Source organism: Stenella coeruleoalba (genome assembly GCF_951394435.1).
Source record: "Stenella coeruleoalba genome assembly, chromosome: 18".
NCBI classification, from domain to species: domain Eukaryota; kingdom Metazoa; phylum Chordata; class Mammalia; order Artiodactyla; family Delphinidae; genus Stenella; species Stenella coeruleoalba.
Window position 1 is genome coordinate 16,533,374 of NC_137164.1, and position 14,061 is coordinate 16,547,434.

Here is a 14,061-nt window from a genome sequence, read left to right on the forward strand (position 1 = left end):
ACAAATATCACCACGTCTCTGTGAAAGTTCCAGGAAGGAGATGTACCGGCTGCCAGGAGAGCTGCTGCAGGGAGTCTGACCTGGCCTGGAAGGTCAGCCGAGCCTCCCTAAGGCTTCCCATGGCCAACTCGGAAAGATCAGAACTTAGTTAATTCGCAAGGGCTGGCAGAACCTTCTAGGTGAGAAACAGCAGGTCTAACAGCCGTGGAGCCAGAGGAAGCATCTAAAAAGTAGTGTGTCTGTAACCGAGATGGAAGGGTTGGAGTTCTGGCAGGCAAGGCCTTGCAGGTCACGGGGAGGATGTGGGGCTTCACCCTAAGAGCAGTGAGAAAGCACCGAGAAGTCAGAAGTGAAGCAGGGGGTGGTGGGATAGGGACTTCAGTTCTTACTTCGAAGTTGAGTAATTTGGTTACTGTGTGCTAGGGAAGAAAACCAGAAAAGGGCGAGTAGCAACAAATGTCAGGTTATTTTCTGTGTTTTCTTTAATCAGTCATGTTTTTTTTGCTTCACCTCAGTTTTGTAGACAGATACAGTAATTCTCAGTCTGGTTGTGAAATACCCCAGAGTATCTGCAGTGATTTCTGGGGCTCTTAGTAAATCTTCAGAGCAAAATTAATTAATTTCACCATCCGGGTACATGTCAAATGCATACAGTTTAAAGCGAAACATAGTTTTGACTGGGTAAGTGAAGCCAAGGAAGCAATGGCAGGGATCTGAAACTGTCAGAGCTTTGAGGAAAGAAGAGTAATTAAGTGATTACTTATAGATTTGCTAAGAATACACTTGAATACTAAACACACAATAGTGAAACATCAATTCTTTCTCCAAGAAACTTAATTTTAAAAACTAAAAAAAAAAAGCTTGAAAGAAAAAATTTAAGGAACTCATGGTATAAATATACCCAGTATTTTTAAGGTTATTATTTTTGTATTAATGTAATAGTAATATATGTTTGTCATAAAAATTTCTAACATGAGACAAACAAGAAGAAAAAAGGACAAAAGAGAGAGAAATTACTTATACTTTGAACACCAATTTTAAAAGCTAATTTCCCTCAGCTCTCCAATTTAGTTTTTTTTCCAATTATTCACTATTTATAGTCTCACAACGAATACTCTTATAGCTAATGCTTTGCACACATTCATGATTATTTCCTAAGCCTGTACTTCTAACAGTGGGTATTGCTGAAGCAAAGGCAGTGCAAACATTTAAAGCTTTTGACATTTGTTTCCAACCCGGCCTCCCCAGAAGTTGTACCTTTTTATATTCTCCTTAGCAGTGCCCATTTCCCACAGCTACTCCAGCTCTGAGCACTACTGACAATTTGACAGAGAAGGAGCATCTCGTTTTATTGTTTTTGTTTTTTTCTTGTTTTTTCTTTTTTGCAGTACGCGGGCCTCTCACTGTTGCGGCCTCTCCCGCTGCAGAGCACAGGCTCCGGACGCGCAGGCTCAGCGGCCATGGCTCACGGGCCCAGCCGCTCCGTGATACGTGGGATCCTCCCGGACCGGGGCACGAACTTGCATCCCTGCATCGGCGGACTCCCAACCACTGCGCCACCAGGGAAGCCCAAGCATCTTGTTTTATTTGTGCATCAATGACTCACGTGCTTTCGTGGAACACACGAAACACACTCAGCTCTGTGACGAGACCTGGGCCATGTGATCTCTGCCCTCAAGACAGCTGACAATCAGGTGGGAAACCTGATGCTTGGTGGCAGCTGGCTGCAGAAGGGAGGGGGTTTATGTGAGAGTGCTGGGAAGCATTTCTGTCCTGGGGGGTATTTCTGAAGGAGGAATCAACAGGATTTGATTCTTAGATAAAACAATGAAGTTGGTTGCATGAAAAGTGACTATAGGGCTGCCAGCTAGAAAAAGGATATAGGAAACTGGATATTGGAAATTGGGTAACTAAAAGGACCTTATTCAGGGCCAAGGAGACAGTTCCTAGAGGAGCCTGGGTGGGGGTGAGGCTGGTAACAGCTCTTGCTTTCTCTTTTTAACTTTTGGAGGAAGCATCTTTACTTGTGTAAAGAAAAAACAATAATGAATTTCTGTAATGTTAGGTGTGCTGCATTTGAAATGTTAGTAGTTATTCAAAGTTCAGAGGCCAGTGGAATATGAGGTTGGGGCACAGGTAAGAGAGTAGGGCTTCCAGTGACGACCTGGGTGTCCTCAGGATCCAGTGGCTTTGGCCACCAAGGGCTGGACGAAATCTGAGGCAGTGAGTACGCGTGTGAGCGTGTGTGTGTGCCGAGAGGGTGGTGGAGGGGAGGCAGAGGGCCAAGACACAGCCGAGAAGTGGAGCCAGTAGAAGACACAGAACTGTTCCACCAAGTCTTTCTCAAATTGGGGGAGCCTCACACAAGTGGGAGCACAGTGCCCACACAGGTTTCCCAGGGGTGAGTCTTCCAGGAGGAGGGGAGAGTCAGCATCAAGCCAGTTTTCTCTCCCACCCTGAGATGTGGTCCTGAAAGGAGAACCGATTTGCTCAAAGACACACAACACACCCCGAAGTTGCTCTGGGCCAAAATATATGTCCACTGACCTCCAAGGACAGCATTTGGGATCGTGCAAGGAGAAGGCAGCAAAAGCCCGATTTGAACACCACAGTGTTACGCCGACCTACGTGTCAGGCTCTCGATTCTTACCCACGTGGCCTGGCTGTCAATCAAACAGGAAATTTCTTTGGAGCGCTCGCTCTTGGAAGCCTGTGCTACATCCCGAATTCTACAGCTGACTCCTAGAATTGAGTTTTTGGAGACGAGGATTCACTACAACTACACCACACGATCAGGTACGGAAGCGCGGGAGTGTTAAAGGTCCTACAGATTAAAGACAATTTCCCTGTGTGAAAGGAGGTGTGTAAAAAATTACAGAGTACTTTCCAGAACCTACTTACCTGATGGAGTTAGTTAGAGACTCAGAAACAAAATTATTTCCCAAAGAGAAGGTTTGGGGTCCTGTTGGAGGCACGAAGATCACCCGAGTGGCTTCCACCCGAATCCTCCTGCAGGTCAAGCTGATGAGTCAGCACAAACTCCTGGACTTGTCTGCACAAAACCTGCCTACGCCCCCTAAACGTCTTCACTATGCATCAGAATTCCCTGCTAAATTACTTTTTGGCATCTACTTCTAACTTTCCCCCATATCTTATGCCCACACTCTAAATAACTACAATAATGCACACATTGGACAAATCTTTTAAAAATGAAGCAATGTTTACAACTCCGGCACACCATAAAATGCACATGTTCAGGTATTGTTATGAACTAGAAGCTGCCAAACTGATAAGGAGTACAGAAAGGGCAGGCTTTCTTTTTTCTTTTTGGGGGGGCGGTGGGCTGCATCATGCAGCTTGCGGATCCTGTCTCCCTGACCAGGGACTGAACCCCTGCCATGGCAGTGAACGTGCTGACTACTCCCCCTGGTCCTCCTGGCAATTCCCCCTTTTTCTTTTTTTTAATAAGGGTAGAAACTCGGTCTGTCAAGTCTTCTGGTGTGGAATCTAGTACTTATAGTCACCACATGCAAACCTAAAAGTGCTGTCCTGACCCCAGGAAAACAGCAGGCCAACAGGGTCCAGCTTAAGAAATGACCCGATTTTCACAATGAGCCGTCTCCTCCCAATGTTTTGAAATCTGAAGCACCAGACTGTTAAAAACCCATACCTTTATGGTGGGTAGGCTGGGGCAGAGGGGTGATATGGCTTGAATTCCTCAGGGCAGAATCACACTAGGGGTGCTTTCTAGTTCCATGCCAGTCGCCTCCAGGGGGAGTTGCTGCTGCCTGAAGGGACTAGCGGTATTGATCACAGAAATAAAACATTCCTGGTTAGTCCTTTACATCTCTTGGCAGTCGGTGATTTTCTAGGAAGTGCAGAAGAAAAAGGTTTAGCCCTTTGGGAGTGTCTTAAATCACGTGAGAAGCAGCCAAGTCTTGCGTGGATCTGTTGTCACTTGTCCCTTTTCTGTCTTTGTGCTGCCACCTAGGGAGAGAAGGAGAATACATGTTGTATCCTGGTGAGGAGAAGCAGTCACCTGCAATCCCGAGGACCATCTGCACCTTCCAGAACAGAAAAGCAAGGCTGGTTGGGTTAGTCCTGAGATCAGCAGCTGTGCATTTGTGCTTCAAAGAGAAGCCTTTGGGACTTACCTGGCGGCACAGTGGTTAAGAATCCACCTGCCAATGCAGGGGACAAGGGTTCGAGCCCTGGTCAGGGAAGATCCCACATGCTGTTGAGCAACTAACGCGCCACAACTACTGAGCCTGTGCTCTAGAGCCCGCAAACCACAACTACTGAGCCCACGTGCCACAACTACTGAAGCCTGGCCACAACAAGAGAAGCCACTGCAGTGAGAAGCCTGCACACCACATCGAAGAGTGGCCCCTGCTCGCTGCAACTACAGAAAGCCCGTGCACAGCAACGAAGACCCAATGCAGCCAAAAATAAATAAATAAAAAAAGAGAAGCCCTCAGGCAAAGGAAGCGGTTTCCTTTGGGGCGACCTCATTCTAGGGCTAATGTTAGGCTCCTGGAGGTGGGTGAGACGCACATTTTCCTTCCAGTGTTCAAAGGGAGTGAAATACAAAATAATGTTAAGCTTGCCCAAACTCAGGGAATAGATACCCTCATTTTAGGAAAAAAATGATAATACAAGAAACAGATGAAAAAAAGTTCTAAGGTGAATAATCCTTAAACCATGTTTTCTTCTCTTTTCCTATGCAGATCCAATGTATAAAAAATAAATATAGACTTGCTGGTGGAAGTAGTAGTCCTTAATATCCTCCTGAAAAATGCCATGGAACAAGTGTAATTATTGAAAGCTGGTTTCTTACTGATCACAAAGTCAAACAATTTACTCTGGAGCTATAAGGTATCAAAAAAAAAGAAGTTGATGGAAATCAGACTTCTATGCCATAAGTGGATAAGATGTGACAGAGGTTAGACCTTCCCTGACCAGCCGCCTCACCAGAACTCTGTCCACTTCCCTGCTCAGCTTCTTCCACAGCCCCCGGCAATATCTGACACTCCATCTAGCCGCCCCCCAGAGCAGAAACTTCTCGAAGGCAGGTATTTTTTGCCATGTGGACAGCTGCATTCCTAGTGCCTAGAACAACATTTGGCACAAAGCGGGTGCTCAGTATATGCTCTTAAAAGAATAAATGAATCTAAGCTTATTCCTTGGCTCCTTTTTTCTTTTGAAAGAACTTATAACTTGACTAACTTTAATTTTACACATTCTGATTAAAGCACATGTGTAAGGTAACAATTCTCTTAACATCCATAAAGAAGCTCTGATTCTTCTGTAAATCACATTCGGTGCTTCCCTCCGCCCCTCCCTGTCTCAAATAGGCTTGATTAGTGTGAGACCATCAAAATAACATTTATTAACAAAAGTACAGTAAATGCTAAAAAGCTGACAGCTGAATTAAAGACTTGGCATGCAAATGCAATAGCTAAGTAGAAGCTTTCATTCTGGCTCAGCACTGCTGAGGATAAATTGACCTGCAGAATTCATTATGAATAGAGCAAAAAGATGAAACAGAATAAATCTGATTTTTCCTTTCTTAGGATAAAATTCACAACTAAAACAGACTACTGAAGGAGAAATGGCCATAAAGCTATATACACAACGATAAGAACCTTGGGGAGGCAAAAAAGAGAGAGGGCTGGGCTTGAGGGTGGAAGGGCAGCCTCGGGCTTGGCCACTCACAGTCTGGGTGTCCTCACTTGGACCATCTATGAAACAGGGATACACCCCCCTTCCAGTCTACCTTAGAAGGTTGCTGTAAAGATTAATTTAACTACTGATACAGGATTGCTGTAAAAACTGTACAGTACTATTAAACATAAGGTACTTTCCATCAGTCTAACGACCCTGCGAAGTATATAAACTGGAGGAGTGTATAAATCTGTATCAAAAGGTGCACGAATCTAACCATTGCTTCCTTATTCAGATGAGGTCAAAGCCTGTGGACATCGTCCAAGGACACTAACAAATGGCCTTTCACTTGCCTTCCTAGACTCAGCGCTCCTTGCCTTCCACCAAGAGGTTCAACTGTATAATGCAGCTAACTCTGGAGATCTCCAAATCTTGGATTAGTCCTGGAGAAAGGGCTGTTTGGGAAAAAAAAAATACGTGATACAAGGCAGCTAGTTAAGTTAGATCAACTTTAAGAACAGAGAAAGTCAATCTTAACCTATGTGAAGAGGCTGTCTTTCAAATCTGGTGAAGGGGTGACTTCCCAGGATGCAACGCAAGTCAAAGTTAGGGCCTCTGGGGAAGGGAGTTAATTTGGTGCGGAGAGCCCGGCAGTCGGAAGTCCTGAGTTTACTAGCTGTGTGACCTTGGGCAAATGAAATGACCTTACCCTTCTCAACTGTAAAATGGAGGAAATAATACCAATTGTGCCACATGGTTTCCGGAAAGATTTTAAACACATAAATTCATGGGAAAAGTGCTTAAAAATTGCAAGGCACTTTGCCAGTCTTTGTTATTACTTTCTAAGAATTATGCTCTTTGCAGTTCTTTCCACTGCAAAGTAATGTAATCTATGGAAAATGAAGAAAAGAGACAAATATATAACATGAACACAATAGCCAGAGTGAACATGTTGGTGTATTTGCTTCCAGTCAAACAGATGAGAGAATCCACCCAAGGAGCTCAGACGAGGGCCTGATGCGGGGTGAGCACAGGACAGATGCTAATCAAGGGCATAGCCTCACAGGGGTGGAGGAGATGAGGCGCCCCAGGCAGCAGTGACCGCAGGGCAGGACATCAAACAACCCAATGATCTAGTCTCATCTCACACGGAAGACACCACTGTGGGTCAGCCATGCTAGTGGTTTGTCCATGGGTCAGAGTTAAGGCAGGATTAGGACTACAACCAAGTATAAATCCAGCTCCTTTAAATTAATTGGCCTTTTTAGACCAACTATTTTACTTTTTAAAAGTAAACTTTTTAGTTTCGTTTGAAACATGGTTGCTCATTTTCACTTCATTTTCATCTGTTTACTGTTATTGTCATCGTCAGTTTGCATGCAGTATAAACACTGTACATTTAGTAAGTGTAAATGGGTACATTTCAGCTTCTCACTTCCAAATTGCCTTTGTGTCTGGCTAAAGCCCCGAGTAAGAGTAAGAGAAACGGGAGCGTGGGAGTGGAGGGCGGCGCACTAAAAATAGACCTGAACGGATGAAACCCAGTCCCCCTTGACATCCACATTAAACCTGATGGAGGGGAATCTCTTTGGGAGTCAGAACCCGAGAAGCACAAACCTGGAAGATGAAAGAGCCTGAGAGCTAGAGTACAAGGAAGATTTAAATCGAAGATAAACCAGGCACAAAAAAGGAAAGGATGTTGGTAATCTGAGATCAGTTTCAGAAATACGAATGGTTTGATGAAAATGATGGAGGCTCTTGTGTGTGTACACAAGTGGTTTTAGAGTTTGCAGAAATCTTTTGAAACTTTCCCCAAACTCAGCACATTAATCAAAAAGATAAATGATGTAAGTAAGATAAGCAAAGTGCCAAAGGATCTGAGTTTTCTGCGCTACCCCAATGTTTGGTACTGTACCTGTGGTAATAAAGTCTAAAAAGTCTCTAGTTTGAAATTCTTTAAATTTGAAGGAAGGATAGGATATATACGTGTATGTGTGTATATACGTATGTATGTTTGTGGGTGCATATGTGTATATGTGCATGTATTTGTATTTAAGTGTGTGTGTATATACATGTGTGTCAATTTGTGTATATTGTGCATGCATATATATAAAGTCCACACTGATTTGTTCCTAGTATTATTCCCCAGAATAGCACTTGGCAGGTAGGTGTAACACCTTTAGTTTTTCACTCTTCAACTACTATTCAACTCCTAGTTAACACTGCACATTGCAAGTAGGATTAGTATCTTCATCTTGACATCAAAAGTAAACTCAAATATGGAAGAAAACAAAATTGATGATTTCACAGATTCCCATTTAATCTATAGCTAAGTCATGATGTGAGCTCCTATTTAAAGCTCCTGAAATCTAATGTACAGTGTAGTGACTGTAGTTAATAATACTGTATTGTATACTTGAAATTTGCTGAGAGAATAGATCTTCAGTGTTCTCATCTCACACACACACACACACACACACACACACACACACACACACACACGGTAAACAAGTGAGGTGACAAATATGTTAATGAGCTTGGTTATGGTAATCATTTCACAATCTTTGTGTATCAAAACATCACATTGTACACTTTAAATATATACAATTTAATTTGTCAATTATACCTCTATAAAGCTGGAAAAAAATAAAAGCTTCTGTGAAGACAAGGAGTATATGGACCACATATACTCTCAAACTTCAATAATTTAGGTTATGGGCTTTATATGAATAATCTTTAAATGCCATGTAAAAGCAAATTTATTAACAGCACATATGTAAACAATGTATTCTAACTTGAGACGTTCTGACGCAGATAAAATGACTACAGTAAGTGAAGTTTAATCAACTGATAGAAGAAAATTCACAGCCCTTTATCCAGAGATTAAAGATTATATCTATTTCTATTAAGCCTCTACAAGGAGTTTATGAATATGTTCTTAAACTTCAACTCTAAGAGCACCACAGAAAACCACTCAGAATGAAACTTGAATTCCAAAGTTCAGCTATAAAATGTCAAGGAACCCCATTTTGTACTGCAGAACACTTTCCTGAGGTGTCCGGTACAGACTAACTGATTGATCGATTGATTACCTCATACCTTTATAGAAGGCCTGCTCTGTGCTGCCCCATGTTAGGTGCTGTGGACATAACTGTGACCTAGTCAGGCAAGGTTCTGTGAAGAGGGTGAGGCAGGAAGATGGGAGAGGATTGGAGGCAAGTGAGGAATTAGGAATTGCATCTCTGAGAAAATGATGCTTGAGATGCTTGAAATGACATGATGGAACAAATCATGTGAAGATCTGGAGGAAGGATATAAAAGATAAACAAGTCACACAAAGGCACTGATATGGGAACAGTGCGGCATATTCAAGAACCAACAAGAAGGTCGTAATAGCTTAGACAATTTGAAAGACCAAGATAGATCAAGATCATGACTTTGACCCTTGGGATAAAAAGATCAAGTCTTAATTAGTGAGGACACTGGTTAGAATACTCAACCTATCCAACATTTGTGCCCAACCTATCCAGTGTGTACCAACATCTACCAACTGCATACACTGTGCGAGACACAAGGTGAATAGTACAGAGTCAACATTTGTGCCCAACCTATCCAGTGTGTACCAACATCTACCAACTGCATACTCTGTGCGAGACACAAGGTGAATAGCACAGAGTTCCTGCTGTTAAGTAGCTTACCTTCAACAGGGGTGATAATTCAAGAGTTTAAGTAGCCTTTCTCTCATCCTTTTGCCCTTTGGGTTGGGTGTCACTCTCCTGGCTCCTATGGCACCCTGCCTTACAACTACAGCTGCTGTGGGGATTAAATGAATTATTATACGTAAAGTGCTCAGAACAGTGCCAAGCACATAAATGCTAGACAGTATTTGTTGTTATTAGTATCATTAGTTATTAGTATTATGAAATGATCACACGAGAAACAGGATATTAGCACAATTTCAAGGTATCTCAAAAATGGAGGGGCATTTCACAAAATAACTGACCAGTACTCTCAAGGTGTCAAGGTCACGGAAAGATAAAGAAAGACTGAGAGACACATTACAGAAAAGAGGAGATATGCTTAACTAAATGCAATGTGGAAGGATGGACTGGACCCTGGAATGGAAAAACATTAGTGTAAAAATAGATCAAACTCAAACAAGGGGGTAGATTAGTTAATAATACTGTGTTATTGTAAAGTCCCTGTTTTTCATAATTGTACTGGTTATATAAGGTGTTAAGGTTAGAGGAAGCTGAGTGAAGGGTATATGTATACTCTCTACTGTTTTTGCAACTTTTCTATAAGTCTAAAGTTATTTCAAAGTAAAAAAGTAAAGACAAAAGAAAAGAAAGAAATTGGCACAGAAATGTCAGAGATGTTGGAACTAGCAGACAAGAACATTTAAGCAGCTATTGTTAACGAACTACTTGAAGGAGAACACAATGAGGAGAGAAATGCGAAGATATAAAAAAGAGCCAAATGGAACATCTAGAGCTGAAAATTCCAATATATGAAATAAAAATTCACTGAGGTTATAGAAAATAAAACACTACAAGACAAAGTAAAATTGAAAATAAAGAAGAAGAACAGAAGTTAAAGGACCTGTGGGACATCAAGTAGTCTAGCATACATGTAACTGGAGTCCCAGAAGCCAAGAGGGTGAAGAGAAAAGGGGGTGGGTGGGTGAAGAACAGAAAATTTATAGAAATACTGGCCAGAAATTTTCCAAATTTAATGAAAATAATCAAGAAAACAAAGAAGAGACACAACCAAATCAGGTATGAAAGAAGGAATATCACTACAGAGTCACGGACATAAAAAGGATAATAAAAATATAAGAAACAAGTTATACCAATAAATTTGACAACTAGATGAAAGATACATTTCTTGAAAGACATAAATTACTAAAACTGGCACAAGAAAAAGAAGAAAATTAGAATAGCTTTACATCTATTATAGAAATTGAACTAGTAACTAAAAAATTTCCCAGAAAAAAAAAAAATTCCAGGCCCAAATGGCTTCACTAGTGAATTCTGTCCAACATAAAAAGGAAAAACAATACTAATCCCACAAAAACGCTTTCAGAAAGTGGGTGATGACAGACTCCCAACTCATTTAATAAAGTCAGCTTTACTCTGATACCAAAACTAGACAAAATCATTACAAATAAGGAAAACTACAGACCAATATCCCTCATGAACAGAGATTAAAAAAATCATTAATAAAATATTAGGAAATAAAACACAATACTATATATGAAAAGACCAAGTGAGTTTATCCCAGGAATATAAAGTTCAACATTCAAAAATCGATCATTATACTTCACATATTAAAATATATTCCTTTACTAAAGGAAAACTGCATGATCATCTCAATAGATGAAGAAAACTTATTTGACAAAATTCAATATCCATTCATGATTAAAACTCTCACTGAGAAGAACTTCCTTAGTCTGATAAAGGAAATCTACAAACACCACACACATAGATCGATAGTGGCAGCAAGCACACCTCTTGCCTGGGTCTTGGTTTCTAAATACCATTCTCCTCTAAGGGAACCCTGGCTCCTTGGGAAAGAGGCTGATTCCAGGGCTTGGACACGGAAAATACATGAAGAATCTGGAATACCCTCTTGCAGAAGAAGTAATGAAGTATTTAAAAATGAATGAAACATAACAAAAAGATACAGTAGGCAGCTTGAAGGGACTCCTACTGGCCCTTCTGGGACAATATGAGGAACAGAATAATGTAATTTAAATCACTGGATAAAATAACCTTCAAGTGCATGATGATATAAGCTCATAAATGAATAAATAAGTAGAGAAGGGAAAGCCCTTCCTTCTAGAAAAATGCCAAAGTAAATAAATATAAATGTAAAATAAATAAATATAAAAGAAATGATGGAGTTGGAAAAAACATCAGTTTTATTTTAAAACTTGTGAGTGAATGCTGAATGAGGAATAGGATACTTAAAAGTGCCAGAGTATTTGCCCACAAATCACTTATTAATTACAAAGAGAAAAATAATAACTCTACAGTGGATAAACCTGGTGGACACCACCTTAATCAAGCAATCAAAGTTAACATCCCTAGTACTGGGTCATGTGACTCTTGACATGGTGCACTAAGAAAGACACAGCATTACTTCTGTGGGTGCCCAAAAGGTAAAACTTGGATCTAATCAAGAGGATACATTAGGCAAACTCAAAGTGAGGAACATTCGACTAAATAACCAGCCTGTGCTCTTCAAAAATGTCAAGGTCAAGTAAGACAAGGAATAGGTGAGAAATTTTTCCAGATTAAAGAAGACAAAAGAAGGCTCAGTGCCAGACAGTTTTACCACGGATGTTCTTTAAAAGTTTCCAGAAATAGAATGTTCTTATGCAAAATTCTTCCTTCCAGAATACTGGGAAAGATTGAAAGCCAGCTGAATTCTAACAGTAAGACCTAATAGCAATATTGCTTTCGAATATAGATGCAAACATTCTAAATAAAAGCCTAGAAAACCTAGTTGAGAACTAGATTTGACAATGGTTAAACCAGATAGGGAGCATCCATGATGCTCTCCTTTATCTACTGCCAGGTAGAGTTTAGTGTAGGAACTCAAGCACAGTTTAATTGTGATAAAAACTCTACAACCAGCACAAGAGATGCCAAAAAGATATTTGATAACAACCAATACCAATGACTAAAACTTTAAGGAAACTAAGTATAAAAGGAAATACCAAAGACAGATATTCTTTATCCCATTAACAATAGCTAGTGTCAGAACTGATGGTAACGCACATTAATAAAATCACAAATTAGGCAAAGATAACTACTATTACATATTATTCTTCAATACTGTTCTAGATAGTCTTACCCATGTAATATGATATAAAAGAGCTACTATAACTATCAGAAAGAACTGCACACAGATTTTTCGAAGATTACCTTATTATGCATTGAAAACCCAATATGAATAAAATTTTAAAATTTAGATTAATAGTTTAGTAAATTAGTTATTTAAAGGATAAATATATAAAAATGTAATACTTTACCACAAAATAGCCAGTTAGGAGATATAACTGAAAAAAAAAAAAAAAGATTTCATTAATAGCAACAAGAATACCTAGAGATACTCCTAAAAAGAAGTATCTAGAACCTACATGAAGATGAAGAACCAAATGTTAGTGAAAGATATGATTAGGATTTTAGTAAATATAGACAAATACCATATTCCTGAATAAGGACACTGACTTTTGTAAAGATGTGTTTTTCTCAAAATAATTTATGGGTCTTTCAAAATCTCAGTAAAACCCATTAGAATTTACTCTTAGAACCTGTAAAAATGATCCTACAAATCTAATGGAAAAAATAAATAGGTGAGAAAATAATTACAAACCAAGGGGAAAAAATTACAATGAACACAGTAGACAAAAACGAATGTCTTTAAGTTATAAAATACTTTTTAGAATCAATAAGAAAAATACCGATACTCCAATAATTTAACAAAGGGCATAAACAAATAATTCTCTATAAGGTGGCAAATGATAGGTAAATGTGAAAAAATGAACAATATTATTACTGTGGACAAAAAAATGTTGCCTGCCATTTCAGAAAACAACAAATGCTGCCCACCATCAAGCCATCAGCCTCTGCAGAGCTTCCCCTCACCCGCCCCCCCACCTCGGTGTGCCCTGAGGGGAATTCAGGATGGAGAAAAACAGAATACTGGCCCTGAACCAGAATACTGGTTCAGATGCATATCAAAGGAGTAATTTCAATGAGCCCAGATTCTTGCATCTTCCCATACCCAGAAAAGCACTAAACTCATTAACTTGAGATGTCTGGGGTTTTTTTTGTGTGTGTATGATTAGCAGTAATCTTTTGATGTTTGACTGCATGTTTTTTTTTTTTCAACAAAAATTCCTACATATCCTGGCTTCTCTCTTACCTCTTTGTAACAGTTCCTCAGAGCTATCTGAGAGGCTGCCTCCCAGGCTATAGTCCTCTGTAAGTTCCCTGAATAAAACATAACTCTCAACTTTCAGGTTGTGTGGGGTTTTTTTCAGTCGACATTATTAATCAGGAAAATGTGAATTAAAACCACACCAACATGCCTTTTTTCCACTTATTTGCAAAGACACTATTCAAAGCTAATAAGATAAGGACTCATACCATCATTTGTTAGAGTGCAAGATACTATAACCTTTCTGTGAAATATATTCCCAAAAGTATATATTTGAAAAACTTAGTTATTAATCAGTAAGCCCACTTCTAAAAATCCATTCTAAGAAAACAATAAAAGATACGGACAAATATTTACATAGAATCTGATTCTTCCAATAGCAAATGTTTAAAAATAATACAAATGTCCAAAATAGGACTATGATCATTAAATAATCAAATACTCAAA

At 39.8% G+C, this 14,061-nt stretch overlaps 1 protein-coding gene and 1 long non-coding RNA gene across 7 annotated transcripts in view; one reads left to right on the forward strand and one right to left on the reverse strand.

Moving 5' to 3' along the window:
* The window catches only part of LOC307176497, a 31,566-nt gene extending 25,591 nt beyond the window's left edge, over positions 1 to 5,975 (forward strand). Inside the window, exons 3-4 of the long non-coding RNA XR_013824797.1 lie at positions 1,389 to 1,694; positions 3,992 to 5,975. This is a non-coding gene — a long non-coding RNA (uncharacterized lncRNA). The remainder of the gene's footprint in view (positions 1 to 1,388; positions 1,695 to 3,991) is intronic.
* Positions 2,115 to 14,061, reverse strand: part of RNASEH2B (ribonuclease H2 subunit B) — a 798,611-nt gene continuing 786,664 nt past the window's right edge. For 2 of the 6 annotated variants that reach the window (XR_013824794.1, XR_013824796.1), the window contains 4 exons: positions 12,704 to 12,730; positions 9,363 to 9,477; positions 6,018 to 6,119; positions 2,115 to 3,987 (listed from right to left, as the gene is read on the reverse strand). Coding sequence is in view for 3 of the 6 variants with exons in the window: in XM_079902666.1 (XP_079758792.1) it covers positions 3,955 to 3,987; positions 12,704 to 12,730 (60 nt within the window). In the remaining 3 variants the exon portion in view is untranslated. The remainder of the gene's footprint in view (positions 3,988 to 6,017; positions 6,120 to 9,362; positions 9,478 to 12,703; positions 12,731 to 14,061) is intronic. The other 4 variants (XM_079902666.1, XM_079902663.1, XR_013824795.1 and 1 more) reach the window with 3 other exon arrangements.